This window comes from Furipterus horrens, unplaced genomic scaffold, assembly GCF_987537825.1.
Source record: "Furipterus horrens unplaced genomic scaffold, mFurHor1.1.pri manual_scaffold_11, whole genome shotgun sequence".
In the NCBI taxonomy this organism is placed as follows: domain Eukaryota; kingdom Metazoa; phylum Chordata; class Mammalia; order Chiroptera; family Furipteridae; genus Furipterus; species Furipterus horrens.
Genome location: NW_028327181.1, coordinates 61,583,268 through 61,601,831, shown reverse-complemented (window position 1 = coordinate 61,601,831; position 18,564 = coordinate 61,583,268). Strand labels below are relative to the sequence as shown.

General features: G+C 46.3%; 1 protein-coding gene and 1 long non-coding RNA gene across 3 annotated transcripts; one reads left to right on the top strand and one right to left on the bottom strand.

Moving 5' to 3' along the window:
* Nucleotides 1–3,055: 3,055 nt before the first annotated feature.
* ERAL1 (Era like 12S mitochondrial rRNA chaperone 1) lies at nucleotides 3,056–7,087 on the top strand. Of its 2 annotated transcripts, XM_090291740.1 has the most exons (10): nucleotides 3,056–3,357; nucleotides 4,230–4,357; nucleotides 4,473–4,550; nucleotides 4,969–5,015; nucleotides 5,177–5,238; nucleotides 5,418–5,530; nucleotides 5,622–5,870; nucleotides 6,010–6,159; nucleotides 6,278–6,358; nucleotides 6,471–7,087. In XM_090291740.1, the coding sequence occupies exons 1-10, from the start codon at nucleotides 3,075–3,077 to the stop codon at nucleotides 6,591–6,593; spliced, it is 1,314 nt and encodes a 437-aa protein (XP_090147866.1). In that variant the 5' UTR covers nucleotides 3,056–3,074; the 3' UTR covers nucleotides 6,594–7,087. The 2 variants fall into 2 exon arrangements, with proteins under 2 accessions (XP_090147866.1, XP_090147864.1); XM_090291738.1 differs by lacking the exons at nucleotides 6,278–6,358; nucleotides 6,471–7,087 and having other exon boundaries at nucleotides 6,013–6,214.
* On the bottom strand, nucleotides 7,088–8,237 carry LOC149997951 (uncharacterized). Its single transcript, XR_016514103.1, has 3 exons — nucleotides 8,191–8,237; nucleotides 7,440–7,873; nucleotides 7,088–7,229 (listed from the first exon to the last, which is right to left on the bottom strand). It is a non-coding gene; the product is annotated as an uncharacterized LOC149997951 (long non-coding RNA).
* Between the last annotated feature and the right edge of the window lie 10,327 nt (nucleotides 8,238–18,564).

Below are 18,564 nucleotides of genomic sequence, written 5' to 3'. Positions count from 1 at the left end.
AAAATAGGAGGAAACTGAAGTGAAGAGGTTACTTGCCCCAGGTCACATAATATATAATGGACCTGAGAATCAAACCCAGGATGTCTGACTCAATAATCTGTGTGCTCATTCACCATATTATAAACTGCCTTGTCATAGGAGGATAAAAGGTCCTATGAGAGAATTTCACCAGTCTTGCAAGGAACAGTCTATGGAAAAGCCTAGAAGTAAAAGAGAATACCAGGTAATTGGAGGACTGAAAAAATTCAACTGAGCTGAAAATAATTCACTTTAATGGAGTGACAAAAGATGGGACTGGCAGAGTAAACTGGGGACATGTTAATTAGTTTGTACTTTATTCTCAGGGCAGTGAAGCAAGGGAGTGACTTGGTCAGATTGGGGCCATGAGGAGGTTGGTAAGATCAAAGATCCTGAAGATCCCTGAGGAGCCTCATACTCAAAGCATTCCAGGCACTGCGATAGGATCATTGCAGGTAGTGTTAAATGCTTTAAGGAAAAGCCTCTCTGAGGAAGTAACATTTAAACTGAAAACTGAATGGGGAGCAGAAGCCAAATCTAGAAGAACACAGGAGGCAGGAGTAACAGATGTAAAGACCCTGAGGCAGAAATGAGTTTAGTATATTTAAAAGATGGAAAGAAAGCCAGCAAGGCTTTTAATGCATGCAAGGATTTAGGATTAATGCAGTTGGAAGAGGAAGCCATCAGAGAGTTTTCGGCACCATCTCCTTCCAATTCTATCTTCCTAAATCTTTGGAATTTATCTGCTTCTCTCCACCATCCTTTAAAAAAACAACACTTATTTACTCTTAGAGAGAGGGGGAGGGAGAAAGAGAGGGAGAGAAACATCAATGTGTGGTGGCCTCTCATGCGCACCCCCAGCTGGGGACCTGGTCGGCAACCCAGGCATGTGTCCCAACTGGGAATCGAGCTAGCAACCGGTTGGTTCGCAGGCCGGCACTCAGTCCACTGAGCCACACCAGCCAGAGCTTTCTACCATTTTGATTGAACTATTTTAGTAAGATAAAATGACACCTAGTTGGAACAGAATTTGGAATCAGGGAAGGTTTTTTGTTTTTCAGATGGAAGCAATTAAGCATTTTTTAAGACAAATGCTGATATAAGGACTACAGTACACAGAGAAATTGTCTCTACAGAAAATAAATGTGTGGAAAAAGGTTCCCAAAGGTGCAAAACAATTAGCCTTAAGATAAAAACATTTATTGAGAGCCTATATTGTGTTAAGTCCTAGATTCAAACGAGCATATATTTCATTTTACACATGAGGAAACTGACACCTGAAGAGTTTAAATAAATTATTCAAACTCACACAACTAATAAGTGGCAAAATGAGATATGAACCCAGGTAATGTTTCATCTGATTAGCCTCTTCTAACCTCACACAATACAAAATTTCCCTACAATATCCTTTGAGGGAGAATTTCTGGGAAAGAAGAGAGTTAACAAAACACTGACTCATTTCCCCTAATTCTTGTGTCATCCCTGGGATTCTTCCACAGTAGTATCTCTTGCCAGAACTGTAGTATTTAGTATGTGTTCCATAGGTAATTTTAATTTATGTAATTAAACTCTTCATTCACTGTTTATCCTGTAATTTCCCTCCACTTCAACTGCAGTTGAAATGCATCTCACCTTACTGTCCATGAAAGACAACTCATATTTTCCTGATTGCTGATTGTCCTGTATTTAGTGGCATCTTGTTTTGCAGGCATATGGGTGTCCAAAGAACATCCGGAATATCATGTTCCAAAAAAGCTGCTCCTTCCACTAACAGAGCAGGCACCCTGAAAGCTAGAGCCTGGTGACATTTGCAAGCCATCAGAGTATTTGGCTGCTCTGGCTGTCAATCCTGTGTCACTCAGTTTCTCTGGACACTCACCCTCCATTCCAACAACAGCAGCCTGGCCAGCTGGTTGTCATTGTCTTCCAATTAATTCTCCCCACTCTGTCCTGTATCATCAGTTTTTCCCTCTCTACTGGGCCATGGTCATGAATAAACAAAAGCTCCCACCTTGAAAAGAAAATTCTCTCTTAACCCTTCTCTTCCACTCAGTTCGGCTGGGAATAGTTGTATATACGAGTATATTCTGGCTATTCTTAATTCCTATCGTCTCATTCTTAAACCCACTCAATTTAGGCTTTTACCCAGACCACTCTACTGAGCTGTACCTGTCAGGTCATTCACATCACATACACATGGCCCCAGCATGCAAGTAATGGAAGAATTTTGTCCGTTTTGTTCATTGATACATCCCCCGCATCCTAGCAGGGCCTGTACATAGTATATCCCTAATGAATTCCCATCTCTCCAATTTAGGTCACAAATCGCCCAAGATAAAGCAAGTTTCTCAGGCCGCTACGGCAATCTGGGAGATCCTAGGTGATTAAAAAGCTTCTTCTTCCTTCGAAGACCCTCTCCTTTTTCTCCAAAAAGGAATGACGTCAGGGAGGAGATAGTAGCCAAAGTTTACAGGAGGGAAATCCCGATCGGCTTCTCAACAGGACCACCGACCCACAGATCACTCTTTACAGGAGGCTCTGATAAAGTTAAAGCGCAGCCTGCCGGAGGCCGAGGCCGACTGCTAGGGCCAATACAAAGTGGGACTGGGAGAAGATCCTGAAAGCCTGGGGCTGGAGAAGACTAAAACAACGCTTACGGAGACCAGTGAGACAGTGCCGGTCGCCATGCCCACACCCACGCCCACCACTCCTTCGATAAGCGTGTTTCTCCAGCCGGGTGAAGTCAGGCGCTAGAGGAACGGTTTCTGCCGCTTGGCCTCGTGGGAGGCGTAGTCTTTCAGGAGGCTGGGCTATGAGGGCCTTTTACCAAACTTTGGAGAACAAAACACGATCATCAGGCTCACATTCTAAATACTCATTTTCCCCTTTTCTTGATTGCGGCCAGTCTCCAGAGTGAGCCCGCCCGCAGCCCCCTCCAGCACCGCTGTGTCTGCTCTCCGGGCCAACCTAACTCTCTCGGGCTCGCTCGCCTTTCCGCCGCTCCATCCAATCGTCGGCGAGTTCCCGGCCGGTTCCCGGAGTGCTTTGCGGCTGTAATGGCTGCCCCCGGCCAGCGTGGGGTTGCGTTTTTTCGAACGGTGTTAGGGTTTTGGAGGCTGGGTCATGTCGCCGAGAAGGTATGGGCGACGCAGTTTCCGTCGCTCTTGGGCTGTCAGCGGAGGTGCGTGTCCTGTGTCGCGGGCGCTGCTTTCTCTGGTCCCCTTCTGGCCTCGGCTTCTAGGCGTTATGGCCAGAACTCAGCCCTGGACAGCTTGCTCGGACTCTCTCAGCCCGACAGTTCGTTGACTTCTCGCGTTCCCGCCGTGTCCGTTCACAGAGGTAAAGGGCCTAGACGGATATGCCCGGGACTGTCACGGTTCGTATCACTGAAAGTCCCATATCGGGGAAACACCTCAGTCCGGGGATATTATTTTTGGCCTTGTGTTATAGAGAACAATCTAAAGGCCACGAGAGAGGTGAGCGGTGAAGACTCTCACAGGAAAGAGATACCAGGTTCTAAATTTGCGAGCCAGAACGAACCCATCTGGTCACAACAGAGACGCTCATAAAGCAGGAGATTGAAGGACCACAGGCCAGGCAGAGTAGTGGCTGGCTCACTGACCCCACGTGGGAAGTAGACTCTAGCCAATAAATACCCCGTGTATTGGCAAGACACTGAATTACACCTGGGAGATAGCATCCTCTATTCTGGTAGGAAGTAGTATAGACTAGAGTCTGGTAGAGAGTCTGGACACATAAACTGATAATTGTAATGCAGTGTCATAAGAAGCTAATACAGAAAGACACAGGAAGCTTTCAGAGCCTTCATAACACCCTGAGTAGGGTGAGACTGTCAGGACTGGAGGGATTCCTCGCTTTATCTGGTTTATCTGTATTCAAACATATGTATATTTACAGGGTACAACTGCACAGTGCCGTTCTACACAGTAATTGGGTATCAAGTGCCAGGGATTGGGCTGAGTGCTTTTACAGTTACCAATTGTCAAAAGGTTATAAGTAGGTACCATTAATATCATATCTATTTTACATATGATATAATTAATGGACAAATTAAGTCTCATGATCAGGTCTTGGCTTCAACCTGGTGCACTAATCTTGTAACTGTACTCCCTTTGTGGGTGGGTAGAACTATGTACCTGACAGGATCTGCATTGTACTCCCTCTCATTCCCCTCCTGCCCCCACACACAGATGAACAGGATCTTCTCTTGGTCCATCGCCCTGACTTGCCTGAGAACTCCCGCGTCCTACGAGTGGTCCTCCTGGGTGCTCCAAATGCAGGGAAGTCAACACTGTCCAACCAGCTGCTAGGCCGAAAAGTATGCTGCATCCTTGACGACCTCTGCTGCCCAACCAAACACACCCTTTTTATCTCTCCAGGTATTGTCTTAGAGGGATCTGGGACCTCACTTGGGACTTCTTTGTTTCTGGCAGGTGTTTCCTGTCTCCAAGAAGGTGCACACCACTCGCTGCCAAGCTCTGGGGGTCATCACAGAGGAGGAGGCCCAGGTGGTAGGTACCTGCAGCAGGACAGAGGCTAAAGCTTAGAGGGCCTCCCATAGTGTTAGGCCTGAAGAAAATGATGTTTAAACTCACTTCTCTCAGGAAAGAGGGTTTCCCCTTTCTTTAGGCCTGGAGCAATTCTCTCTGTACCTTTCCTCTCTGGCATCTAGTCAGAAGGGTCTTATTTTGTCTTTACTGCTTCCTAATCTGCCATATATTTACAGTCATCATCTTCCTCCTGGGTCCCATCTAGAATTTAAACAAGCTAGAGGATAAAAATCTAGTCAGCTTGGTCAAGAAGTTGTGGGGTGCAGGGGTTGGGGGAAGAAAAGGCTCCTGATATCAAGGATAGCCTTTCTCTCGATCCCAGTCATAATTTTTCCTCCTGGGGCCTGGGGGTCTGGGTATCTCTCTTCCTTGATTTTAGATTCTACTTGACACACCTGGCCTGATCAGCCCTGTTAAACAGAAAAGGTAATAGTTATGGAAACAAGGGTTGAAGGGGCAGAAGTGTCGAAGAGGGGAAGGGGAGATTCCATCATAGGATCTAGAAAACCCCCTTTTCATACTGCATCCCTTATCAGGAGTAAATCAATCACAAGGCCCTTTCTGAACTATGTATGTCTGACCCTTAGGCACCATCTGGAGCTCTCTTTGTTGGAGGATCCATGGAAGAGCATGGAATCTGCTGATCTGGGTTAGGCTCAAGATGGGAATCCAAAGCCCAGTTTACATGGTCATGGCCTGTTATTCGTGATAGTTTGGGAGGTTGGGGGTTGGCCAGGGCCCATACCATTAGAAGTTCTTGGGGGGTTTAGGAAAAGAGTGGTCATATCTTTGTCCTTCTCCTCCCCCCTCCCCCCCATCAACTTTCAGTTGTGGTTCTTGTGGATGTATCTGACAAGTGGACTCGGAACCAGCTCTGCCCTCAAGTGCTCCAGTGCTTGACCCAGTTTTCCCAAGTCCCCAGCATCCTTGTCATGAACAAGGTGAGCACCAGCTATCTGAGCAAGGGGTCTCTTTTCCTTCACGGCCCCCATCTCCTTGACCACACATCCTCTGCCCATCCCCCATGCCCAGGTAGATTGCTTAAAGCAGAAGTCAGTTCTCCTGGAGCTCACAGCAGCCCTCACTGAAGGTGTGGTCAATGGCAAGAAGCTCAAGACAAGGCAGGCCTTCCGCTCTGGACCAGGCATCCATTGCCCCAGCCCAGCAGCTAAGGGCCTGAACACGCAGTCTGCTGGAGACCCTAAGAGGATTGGCTGGCCTCACTTCCAGGAGATCTTCATGTTGTCAGCCCTAAGCCAGGAGGATGTGAAAACACTAAAGGTCAGTCAGCCCTGGCCCTAGCCTGGCCTTTGGCTTCTACCATGTGAAGATAAGCCTCAGAGTTCCTCCTGAAAGTGAGAGTAAGTAGGAAAATCCTGGTTGGGACTGAGATGCTCACCTACTCCTTCTATGCTCACAGCAGTACCTCCTGGCACAGGCCCGGCCAGGGCCCTGGGAGTTCCATAGTGAAGTCCTCACTAGCCAGACACCTGAGGAGATCTGCACCAACATGATCCGAGAGAAACTCCTAGAGTACCTGCCCCAGGAGGTGCCCTACAATGTACAGCAGGTACAGGCCCAGTGAAAGGATCTGGGGGCTCTATCAGGGATACAGCTACAGCAGGACAGCTGGGTCCCAGAGAGGTAGGGGTATGGACCTGCCTGACTAATCATGTTTCCTTGTGCAGAAAACAATTGTGTGGGAGGAAGGGCCAAGTGGGGAGCTGGTAATTGTACAGAAGCTTCTGGTGCCCAAAGAATCTCATGTGGTAAGCAGGGCTGGGCTTGGGACTAAGGCTGCTTTAGGCAGGGGTTCTTCCCCCCACTGCTTGGGACCCCTGAGAGCAGGCTCACGGTCCCTCTCTTTTATCCCACCCTCAGAGGATCCTGATTGGTCCAAAGGGACAACTGATCTCCCAGATTGCAGAGGAGGTCGGCCGAGACCTCATGAACATCTTTCTCTGTGATGTTCGGCTGCGCCTCTCTGTGAAGCTCCTTAATTGACTATTCTCTGCTTCGCCTCCCAAGACATCCCAGCCCAAGCTTCCGACAGAAGCCACTGACCAGAATTGCCCCTGCCTGAGGCCTGCAGGGACTGGTGAGGGGCATGAATAGTGACTGACCAACTCTGGCTGGTCTCGCTTGCCTAGTCTGCACAGTCCCCTGCCCAGCCATGTCTTGTGTTGGAGGAAGGAACCTACCTTAGCTCAGTCCCCAGGTAATTCCTCTCACTGGGGCCACAGGTACCTAGGTCTAGAAGCTGGCCCTTTGGTAGGATCAGTGTCACCCTGCTTCCTTCTGGCATTGGGCCCAGAGTTTCTCCAAGTTGCCAGTTGTAAGCAGAGAGGAGTTATTTTTCCCTCCCCCCTCAGATCCTCCACCTTCAAGCCATGTGTCCTGAATGAGATAGTCCCTCTCAGCTGCTACCCAATTCCTTGATCTCTCCCACCCCATCATTCTCCTCATTCTTGGATGCTAATAAAGTTAAAAGACAAACATTCTGGTTCTCAGCTTTATTTTTTTAGAACAGGAAAGAGAAAACTTACCAATTCCCTCACCCCCACCCATTGTCCGAGCTGGAGTCTCCCTCCCTTCCAGTAGTCTGCTCCAGGGTCCTTAGGTCTCTTCTTGGCATGTTTTCTGGGTGTAGCAAGAGAACCGTTACCATTACTAAACTCAGTAATGGTAACGGTTTCCTCGCCATTCCCAAGTGCCCTGTCAGCAGGCTGATAGGCTGATCAGTGAGCATGGTGGGCTTGTGGCATCCTCTGCCCTCCTCATCAGGCTCCAGAGCTGGGGGTACCCGGACTAGTACATCATCTATACTGTAGTGTCTCTTTGCAAACTTACAGTATATGATGATATCCCAGCCAGGGCCCTTCAGGGGGCATGAGGAGCTTGGCTTGGAGAGCACTGTGGCAGGAAAAGCCAGAGTCTGGGGCACAGCAGGACAGATCAGAGCTGGACACACAGAACTCCCCAGTCCTTGCTCCACAGCTCCCAGGCTAGCATCTTCATTTATTTTTAGGGAAAGGGGAAGGGAGGGAGAAAGAGAGAAACATCGATGTGCAAGAGAAACATCAGTCAGTTGCCTCTTGCACGCCCCCAACCAGGGACCTGGCCTGCAACCCAGGCATGTGCCCTGACCTGGAATTGAACTAGTGACCTTTAGGTTTGCAGGAGGACACCCAACCCACTGAGCCATACCAGTCAGGACAGCATCTTGCTTCTGTGGTCAAGGGCTTCCCAAGTAGGTTGGCGGAAGGGCACTGGCCCAGAGAATTCTGCAAAGCAAGTATCTGTTGAGATCACCTTAGGCAGGGGTCCCCAGCCTCTTGGCCTGGGACAGATCGGTCTGTGGCCTGTTAGGAATCAGGCTGCACAGCAGGAGGTGAGCTTGAATGTAATGTGCTTGAATCATCCCAAAACCATTCCACTCCCCATCCGGGTCCCTGGAAAAATTGTCTTCAGTGAAACCAGGCCCTGGTGCCTGGACACCACTGACCTTTGGGACCCAGCACCAGAGTTAAGCCAGAGATTGCATAATGAGGCATAAGGTTGCCTCTGGTCAAAACAACAGACCCAGAAGAGGGGAACTTACCTGGAGCCCGAAATACTCAAAGGGGTGGTAGAGAAGTTCTGTCTCTGCCTCTCACTGAAAGTCCTTGCCTTTTAATCTACTGGCCCCTCCCTTGGGTGGGGCACTTTCCTGGGTAAGACCCTGCGCCTTAACCCTTTCCCTGCTGTATATCTTGGAAGGAGAATCACTGGCCCCTCTCCCTTTTAGGCCCTTTGTCACATACTCTTTTACGAACCTTGCCAAGCCTCGGATTCACTCTTCACTCTTACCCCATGAAGCTGGTCATACATCTGCTAGGCCAGGGAGGAAAAAGGACAGCTTCACCCCATCCCTTCAGGGCTTAATTGCAGGTCATCTATGGTGGGTGGTTGGGTTTTTTGTTTTTGTTGGTTTATTTTTGATGGTGGTGTAACTGTTAGTTGAATCCTATAAGGCAGGGAGGTTCATTACAGCTGGACCTCTAGATTCCTGGGCAAGCTCTGGCCTAAATTTCAGTCCCCAGGCCCCTGCCTGCATTTATGCTGAGCCCAAGGAGGCCAGACCTAGGTAGGTGGACCCCCTTGCACATCTAAACTATGGCAAGGTCCTCTGGGTGGGGGTTGGGGGTCCTTTGCTGGGAAGTTTGAAGGCAGCTGAATCCCAAACTCTTGCGGAGCCAGCATAAGCTCTGGCCTGGTAGTTCAGGTGGCTGGAGCGTCATTCCCATAGACAAGTTTGCAGGTTCGATCCCTGTCAAGGCACATACAGGAATCAACCAATGAATGCGTAAATAAGTTGACTGGAGAATCAATGTTTCTCCCCCCCCTTTCTCTCTCTCTAAAATCAATAAATAAAAATTAAAAATAAAAAGAATGTATGGGGCCTGTTTTTCACAGATCAAGGCACTTAGAGTGAGAACCTGGCAGTATTTTGTCCTCTGCCTCTGGCGAAGATGAGACTTCTTGCGTAGAGACTCCTCAAAGCAGGGCTTCCGTTATTTTAGACCCCCATTCAGGGATGGGGAGGCATATCTGCTTCTCTCTTCTTTTTCTAACCTAGATAGTCTGGTATGTGTTTTAGGAGGCAGTTACACCCCTCCTCTACAGGGGCAGATGAGGCCAGGAAGGGGAGTGGGAGGAGGGACCCAACCTTCTTTTGGTTCCTTGGAGGTGTTCTATTTCCTGATGCAACAGAACCTTGGCACATGTTTGTTCATGTTTGGCATGATCTTCATTCCTTTCTTGTCTAGTTAGCTCCTATTCCCACTTCAGATCTCTTAAGCATCACCTCTTCAAGGAAGTCTTCCGTGGTTAGTTAAATCCCCCTGTTATGGGCTCATTATTTGTATGATTATTCGCATTAAGTAAATAATCTAATCGTAAGGGTCTGGTTTATTCACTGATGTTTCTTTACCACAGAGTAGTGATTAAATGTTCATGTCAAATGACTGACATGGAACTGAACTCAATGTAATGTGGGGGAGGAAAGAGACTTTGGCCTGGGAAGTCAGAGGGACAAAGGTGTAGCCCTGTCAGGCAAGTCATTTTCTCTCTTAGACTGTCCCCTTTCTCCTTTGTAAATAGCAATAATGACAATCCTTAGTTCACAGAGTTGTGAGAGCTAGGTGATTAGCTGCTAGTAAAACACTTAGCATAGTGCTAGTACCAGCCCACAGAAAGGGTTCAAACAAGTTAATTCCTACTTTATCCCTTTCCCTCCTGCTCACTGAAGGCCACAGGCCAGGTCTTTTGTTGAATATCTGAAGGCTCATGGAATATTCTTTTTTTTTTTAATTTTTAAAGATTTTATTTATTTATTTTTAGAGAGAGAGGAAGGAGGGAGAGAGAAAGAGAAACATCAATGCGTGGTTGCCTCTCCCACGCACCCAACTGGGGACCTGGCCCACAACCCAGGCATGTGCCCTGACTGGGAATCGAACCGGCGACCCTTTGGTTCACAGGCCAGCACTCAATCTACTGAGCCACACCAGCCAGGGCTTTTCTTTCTTTCTTTCTTTCTCTCTTTCTTTCTTTCTCTCTTTCTTTCTTTCTTTCTTTTTCTTTCTTTCTTTCCTTCCTTCCTTCCTTCCTTCCTTCCTTCCTTCCTTCCTTCCTTCCTTCCTTTCTTCCTTCCTTCTTTTTCTTTCTTTTCTTTCTTTCTTTCTCTCTTTCTCTTTCTTTCTTCCTTTCTTTTCTTAATTTTTAAAAGTTGATTTGAGAGAGAGAAGAAAGGGGGGCATTGATTTGTTTTTCCACTCATTTGTGCATTCACTGGTTGATTTTTGTATGTGCCCTGACTGGGGATCAAACCTACAACCTTGGAGTATTGGGATGACACTCTAATCAACTGAGCTACACAGCCAGGGCATGGAATATTCTTGAAAGCAGCTTGAGTCCCTTGAGAGAGCCCAGGTTTAGAGGTACCAGGCCTTGAGTGACAGTCCCAACTCTGCCACACCCATTTCTGTGCCTTTGGACCAAGTACTCTCAGCTTCGGTTTTCTCAAATATAAAATGGGAGCTATTCATATCCAGCTCATAGTTCCCAAGATGATATGAGCACTTTTCAAGAGAAAAACGGAGGCCCAAAAATGATGTCACTCATGCTAAAAGCCCGTGATACCAAACCTAGATTTATTACCTGATCTAATTGCAGTTTCAACCTTCCCCAGAAATGTAATAATCAAACAGACTGGAATTTCCTGGTCAAACACCAGTAAGGTCATCTGTCATGTGCGCCCTTCCATTCCTCATTGAAAGAAAAGGCAATCTGCATGACAAAAACCCTTTTTATTCTCATGCCCCTAAAAAAAGTTAAGGCCCCAAAATAATATTTTCTTTTGTTAATAATTCCCTTGCTCCACCCTGCTTCCTATAAAAACCTTTCATTTTGTATAACTCCTGGGAGCATCTTTCTAGTTGCGAGATGAGATTCCTGAATCCCTTAAAGCCAATTAGACCTTCAAATTTACTTGGTTGAATTTTGTTTTAGTGTTTTCTTTTATGCTTTTTTTTTCATTTTACTTATTGATTTGAGCAAGAGAGAAACATCAATTTGTTGTTCCACTATATTTATGCATTCATTGGTTGATCCCTGTATGTGCCCTGATGGGGGATTGAACCCACAATCTTGGCATATCGGAGACAACACTTTGTAAACAACTGTGCTACCCAGCCAGGTATTGAATTTTGTTTTTAGCCAGCACTCATCTCAAACTCAGATCAGAACCTACCATGTATAGAACCAATGTCAGTTTCCTTCCCTCCTTTTCACTGTTTCATGAGCTGCATGACTAGGGGCAAAGTGCCACCTCTCTGAGCCTTGGTGGTAATACATACCTCACCAAGCTGTAAGAATTAAGTGAGAAATAAGTGTGAGAAACCTTTATAAACCAAGGTGCTCTAATCAAGTGAGGAATCATCATTATATCTGCTCTTGCCTCCCAGTGACCCCTCCTGCCAAGCCACCTCTACTCAGAGACCCCACAAATAGTTCAGGCTCCTTTACCAGAGTAAAAGCTTCATGCATCAATGCCAAACTTTACTGCCATTCACTGTCTAGGCTTCTGCTTAATCCTTGGGAGTCAAGTCTAAAGGTGAGCATGGACAGAACCCAGGGGTCCTAGAGGTAGAGGAGAGCAATATCTCATCCAACCAGAGGTCTGTGGCTGTGGCTCCAGGCTGGGGTGGAGGGGGCAGTGATCAGGGTGTGGACTGGAGGAGAGTCTGAGCCTGGGTGGAGTGGTCTGGGGCCCTGATAAGCAGACTAGTGGCTATCAGGGTGGGAGCCCTCCTGCTTATCAGGAGCCAGCAGGGGCCATAGTAGGCCCTGAGGACACTTCCCCGCCATCTCCCGGATGGCTGCTTTTTAACCCTGTGCCTCCTTAGAGCCCTAAGGGGATTTAGGATGAGAGTCCTCTCTTTCTCCAAATCACATGGAGACTCTGTCCCTTGCTTGGCTAGGGTGGGGCTGGGGTCTTTGAGTTTAGTCTTGCATTGTAACAGCTTTTACTTTAGACCAGGAGCTTCATGGCTCTCCTGAGGCCAGTGTGGACCTTAGGTCTAATTCTGGTCCCTTAGAGAGAGAGAGAGAGAGAGAGAGAGAGAAACATCAATGTGAGAGAAACATCCATTGGTTGCCTCCCATATGTGCCATACGTGCCCTGACTGGGGATCAACTGGGGATCGAACCCACAACCATGTGCCCTGATGGGGAATCAGACCTGTGACCTTTTTGGTTTAGGATGATGCTCCAACCAACTGAGGAACCCCGCCAGGGCTCAGTCCTTGACTCTTATTTATACCTTCTAATGAAGGCAAGTGATGAAGTTAAAAGTCCTTCAAAATCATGGAGTTCAAGTCCCTCATTTATATAGGAGAGGGAACTGGGTCCCAGAGAAGGGGAGAGAATCATTCAATGCTTCAGGGTTCTCTCCACCTCTGAGCATCAGGGAACCCAGGACTCTAAGAGGAACAGGAAAGCAGCAGCAGGTACCCACAGATCCACAGACACACACATAACTTGTAGAACACATACACAACACACATGTACATATAACACATGGGGATACACATTAAAGAATACTCAGTAGATTCGGGTAGTAAAATTATTCTTAATTTTCTCTTGGTTGAGTAAAGTTATTCTTTTTTTTTTTTAAGTAAAATTACTCTTAATTTCTTCTTGTTTGCTTTACTAGATTTAATGAAGTTGGCAAAGATTTTTTAAAAAGGTTAAGTAAATAATATTCAATATCTCATTCATAGCCCAGTCAACAGCAGAACTCATCCTGGAACTAAGGACTTTGAGAAGTTCTGGAAGATTCTTGCTGTCCTGTTTTGCTTTAGATACATAAGAGCCTGGTGTGGTTCTAGAAGCTTAAGAGGTATGGAAAAAGAAAAGTTGGAAAATTGTTCTAATCCTTTCTCTCCACATGATAGATGGGAGCTCGAGACCCAGAAGGTTCGTCAGAGATGACTGCTGGCGATTGCCTTTTATCCCAGTGTGGTTTCATCATGACCGGCCTATGAAGCCTCTCCTGACCCTTCCTGACACTTCCCCGCTACGTCCAGACTTTGGACCTGCTCTGTTTCTCTGTTTTCCTCATTACACTGTCAGAATTCATCTGTTTCTTATTTGTCTCTAACTACTCCGTGAGCAGGCACCTTGTCTGATTACTTTCTGTGCCCCAGCACCCTGCATGGGCTTTATCCTGGGATGTGCTCAGAGGATGCCTTACACTGAACACAGGCTGACCAGGCAGACAGCGCTCAACATGTGCTCAGAAACTTTTACACTCTCTGTGCCTTTTGGCCCCATGAGTAAGTGCACGTGTTGAGCAATGAACCCAGGTTCAGTGGGGTCCCTGGGGGATTTGTCAATGTCCACCAGTCTCCAAAAGATGGCTGCAGGCCAATTTTATAATAGAAATACTGATGCTCCTGGAGGAAAGCCGTGGCCCTGAGTCACACAGGAAATTTTTAAAAGAGGTAGCAGTACAGCTAAGCTCTCCAGACTCTCAACCGCAGGCTCTGTGCACAAAGTTGCTGTGCACGAGGTTGATCTTGTGTGTGTCTCTGTGGGGCCTTTTTGAGTTTCAGAGGCAACGGAATCAGACCTGAATTTTGCCACTTACCAGTAACGTGATTCTGAACATACTGCTTATTTTATCTGAGTCTCAGTCCCCTTGTCTCTCAAATGGGGATGACAATACCCACCTCACAAGATCCTTGGGAAGAGTCAGTGAAGGAAAGTGTGGGAAGCTACTGCACAATGCAGGGATTCCATCTTTGCTTCCACTTCCTTAGGTCCTCCCACCTGTCTGGCTCCTTTATTTTATTTTATTTTATTTTATTTTAGTGATTTGTTGATTTTGAGAGTAGATTTATTAAAACTGGGGAGAGCGAAACAAGGAAGGGCTTAGGCAGAACTGCTTTGGCTCACTGCAGTCAGAGGAAAGAGGGGCTTGGAGACAGAGTCAGGGGGTTAGCCAAGGACAAGCTGCCGCTGCCCACTGCTCTCCTGATTGCAAGTCTCCTGGGGTCCCTTAGAGTTTAGGAAATGTGTGTCTTTAGGGGAAGAAGAGGGGAAAGAGAAAGGCACAGGGGTGCTCCTGGGAGGGAGCGCGTGCCTGTCTGACTCTTTTTAAAACCTCTTCCATGCACTGCTCTTAACCAACTCCAGGCAGGGACAATCCTCTCTCTTTTCTATGACCTCCTGCAGCTTGTGAGCCAGGCCCTCACATGGCGCTCACAAGTCCTGGAATCACAGGCCCTCTTTGGCTTGAACCAGAGCCATAGCCTTCATGATTCATGGGTTTCCTTCCCAACAACCTGCCTGAGACAGGCAGAGCCAGAAGGGACAGAGCCTGGGTTCCACCACTACTGGCTCTGCCCTGCTCTTGGAGTCCTGGCTTCCTTATCAGTAAAATGGTCTTAAAAAGCCTTATTTTCCTTGATGGTTGTGTAGATGAAATGAAATAGAGAACTTTTCCTACTTGTCCTCCTCAGTGGGGCATGTGTGCTCACTCATATACTTGTGCAGATACATGATAGTACATATCTGCCTAGGCACATGTAAGTCAGAAATAGAGACTTTCTAATCAACATCTTCCTAAGTCTTTTCATTAGCTTCCAGTTTCTGTTCTCTGGGTCAGTGGGAACCCCCATGCCTAGACTCGGATCATGACCACACCACTCTCCAGGCACAGTCCTAAAGGTAGCTGTTGGATGGGAAAGGATCCCCAGGGAGCCTGGGTGTTTCCTCCTCCTCAAATCCTTCCCGCCATCAGCCAGGCCCTTACCTCCCTCTCTGCCAGGACAACCTGTCTGCTCCACAGCTGCTATGGAAGAGATAGGCAGCCTGGATTATCAGGCCCCACAAGGCTCCTTGTGACAGTTCCCTGCCCCCATACCCTTTCAGGCAAAGGTACCAGGCCTGACCTTTAACCCTCTCTGTGCTGGGCCCTGAGGCCTAGGGACTGGAAACAGCAGAAAAGAGAGGTAGGCTCATATCCCCTACACCCAGTTCTGAAGGTTGGAGTCATGAGCACAGGGAAGTGGACAGCAGCATTACGTGTGCCACCCAGGAACCCAGTCTTCACACTGGGCCCTCTTATGCCCCATCCTAGATCCATGGCAGCCCAGAGTGAGGGGTGACAGCCTGAGCAGGACTTTGAGAGCTTAGACAAAAGGCTCTGTACTACCCAGTCCCCCTTCCTGAGGTTCTAGGCTCTGGGGATGGAGACTTGGATCTCTCCACTCTCAGAGTCCATTGGGTTTAGTGCAGATGCATCACCCCTCCCTCCACCCCCAAATTATTGCCCCTTTCTCCTCTCCAAGCCTCTTTCAACAAGGCCCCTGCCTGTTTTCTTGCTGACTGCCTTTCCCAGGCCCCTCTGTTTAGCCATTGTCCCTGACATTAAGGCTAACCAGGACCATCTCCTAGTTGGGCCCCATGCCACCACTTAGGCCTCCCTTTTCTGAAGGTCAACAGGAACTAGTAAAAAGAGCAGGAGCCTCAGAGTCTGGGAATCTGGCTTCCAGTCCTGGTTCTGGCTCAGACACTGTATGACCTTGGGCAAGTTTCTTCATGTCCATGCTTCTCAGTTTCCTCATTTTATAAAATAGAGGGCAGTGGCTCTTTTCACAGGGTTGACTCAGGGGTTGAATGAGGACAACATATATATTATTTTAGTAATCAGCTAGAAAATAAAATTTAAATTAAAAAAAAAAATGCCTGCAAGAGGGCTTTATAAGCTAGCTACCAAGCAAATATCAGCTAATACATGCTAAGTGCTCACAAAGTGCCATACTTGATGCTAACATGAACTCTGTCATTTAGTCATTATAGTATCCCCAACCATACACAGCCCCAGGCTCAATCCCTGAACCTCTTTTCTTTATTACCCGCATTCATTCCTTTGTTGATCTCATCTTGTCCTACAGCTTTAAATACTGTCTACACACTGATAACTCTGGAATCCATTTGTCCAGACTAAGCCTCTCCCTGTCTCCTAAACTAATCTGTAGAGTGAATCTCCTTGTCAATTTCTCTAATAGGCACCTAGACTTAATATGCCCAAAACTGAGGTCCTGATCCCACCTCAAATCTGCTCCTTTAACTGTTTTTCCCATGTATGTATGAATAGCAACTTCATTCTTCCAGATAGGCCCAAAATCTTGGAGGCATTTTATTTATTTATTTATTTTAATTTTATTTTTCAATTACTGTTTACATTCAATATTATTTTGTATTAGTTTCAGGTGCACAGCATAGTGGTTAGACAATCATATACTTTACAAAGTGTTCATTCACCCAATATTTCCAGTCCAAGCACCATATATAGTTATTACAATATTATTGACTATATTCCTTCCCTATGCTGTACTTTACATCCCAATGACTATTTTGTAAATACCAATTTGTACTTAGTTCGTTCATCTTTTTCATCCAGTACCCCAGCACTCCCCCCCACCCCTCCGCTGTATCTGTGAATCTGTTTCAGTTTTGTTTATTCATTTATTTTGTATTTTAGGTTTCACATATAAATGAAATCATATGGCATTTGTCTTTCTCTGACTTATTTCACTTATTTCCTCTAGGTCCATCCATGTTGTTGTAAATAGTGATTTCATTCTTTTTTATGGCCAAGTAATATTTCATAAGGCAATTTATTTTTTTTTAATATATTTTTATTTATTTTTAGAGAGGGGAAGGGAGGAAGACAGATAGGGAGAGAAACATCAATTGGTTGTCTCTCACATGCCACCAACTGGGGACCTGGCCTGCAACCCAGGCATGTGCCCTGACTGGAATTGAACCAATGACCTTTTGGTTCGCAGGCCAGTGCTCAATCCACTGAACCACACCAGCCAGGGCAGGACCATTTGTTTTTGAATTAAATTTTTATTGAAGTATAACATACATTCAAAAGGTATACAACTCAGAAGTGAATTATCACAAAGTGAACACATTCATGTTACAAACTACCCAGATCAAGAAAGAGAATGTAGCCCTGGCTGGTGTGGTTTGGTGGATTGAGCAAACAGCCTGCGAACTGAAAGGTCACCAGTTCGATTCCCAGTCAGGGCACATGCCTGGGTTGCAGGCCAGGTCCCCCACTGTGGGGAGTGCAAGAGGCAACCTTTTCCCACACATAGATGTTTCTCTCTCTCTCTCTTTCTCCCTCACCTTCCCCTCTCTTGAAAAAAAAAGAAAAGAAAAAAGAAAAAAAAAAAAAAAAGAAGAGAATGTAGCCCTGGCCAGGATAGCTCAGTTGCTGAGTGTTGTCCCAATATGCCAAGGCTGTGGGTTCGATTTCCAGTTAGAGCACATACAAAAATCAACCAATGAAAGCATAAATAAGTGGAACAACAAACCAATGTTTCTTTCTTCCCCTTCTTCTCTTTCTAAAAAAATCAATAAATTAAAATAAAAAAAAAAGACATTCCCAGGAGCCTACTGTGTCCTTTCTCAGTCACAGCCCTCTTCCTTTCCAAAGGTGACCTTCTATCCTGACTTCTAATGCCATAGATTAGCTTTGCCTGCGTTTTTGAGCTTTATATCATGAACTGATACACATGTATTATTTTACGTATTTTATTATTTTATTTTTATAAAATCTGAATCTCAACACTGTGAGATTCATTCAAGTTGTTGCATGTGTCAATAATTTATTTATGTTCATTATTGTGTCGTATTTAATTTCCTGAGTATAGTACACTTCATTCTACCATTGATAAACATTTGGGTTGTTTGAATTTGGGGGCCATTATTCATAATGCTGCAATGAAATTCTTATATGCATAGTTCTGCTGGAAGTGGAATGGTTGGGTCAAAGCCTATGCTTATGTTCAGCTGTGCTACATTCTGTCAAACAGATTTCCAAAATGGTTATATCTTTATACACCTCTACTATCAGTGTATAAAAATTCCAATTGCTCCACATCCTCATCTACAGTTGGTATTGTTACTCTTTTCCATTTTAGTCATTCTGGTGGGTGTGTAGTGATATCTCATCCTGGTTTTAATTTGTATTTCCCTAATGACTAATGAAGTTATGCATGCTATTCTCATTATCCATTGCTGTGTGATAAATCATCCCCAAACATGGAAGCTTAAGCAATTGACAGTCCTTTTACTATCCTGCACAGTTTCGGGAGTCAGGATTTCAGGAGGTAGGCTGGGCAGAACTGGCTTGGGGTCTGTCATGTAGATGCAGTCAGATGGCAGCTGGAGGAGCTGAGGTCTGGCCAGGCATCTCTCTTCATGTAGGTCAGAGCCTATCCATGTGTCTGTCTGCTTGGGCTTCCTCACAGCATAGTGGCCTCAGAATAGTCAGACTGCTTTTACAGTGGTTGAAGCTTTAAAGACAGTATTCCAACCAACAAAGCAGAAGTTACATTGTCATGATCTAGCC

Coding starts and splice junctions, on each gene's coding strand:
- ERAL1 (XM_090291740.1), top strand. CDS start 3,075: ATGGCTGCCCCCGGCCAGCGTGGGGTTGCGTTTTTTCGAACGGTGTTA. Junction 4,551..4,968: donor CAGAGGAGGAGGCCCAGGTG/GTAGGTACCTGC, acceptor CCTTGATTTTAG/ATTCTACTTGACACACCTGG. Junction 5,531..5,621: donor GCATCCTTGTCATGAACAAG/GTGAGCACCAGC, acceptor CCCCATGCCCAG/GTAGATTGCTTAAAGCAGAA.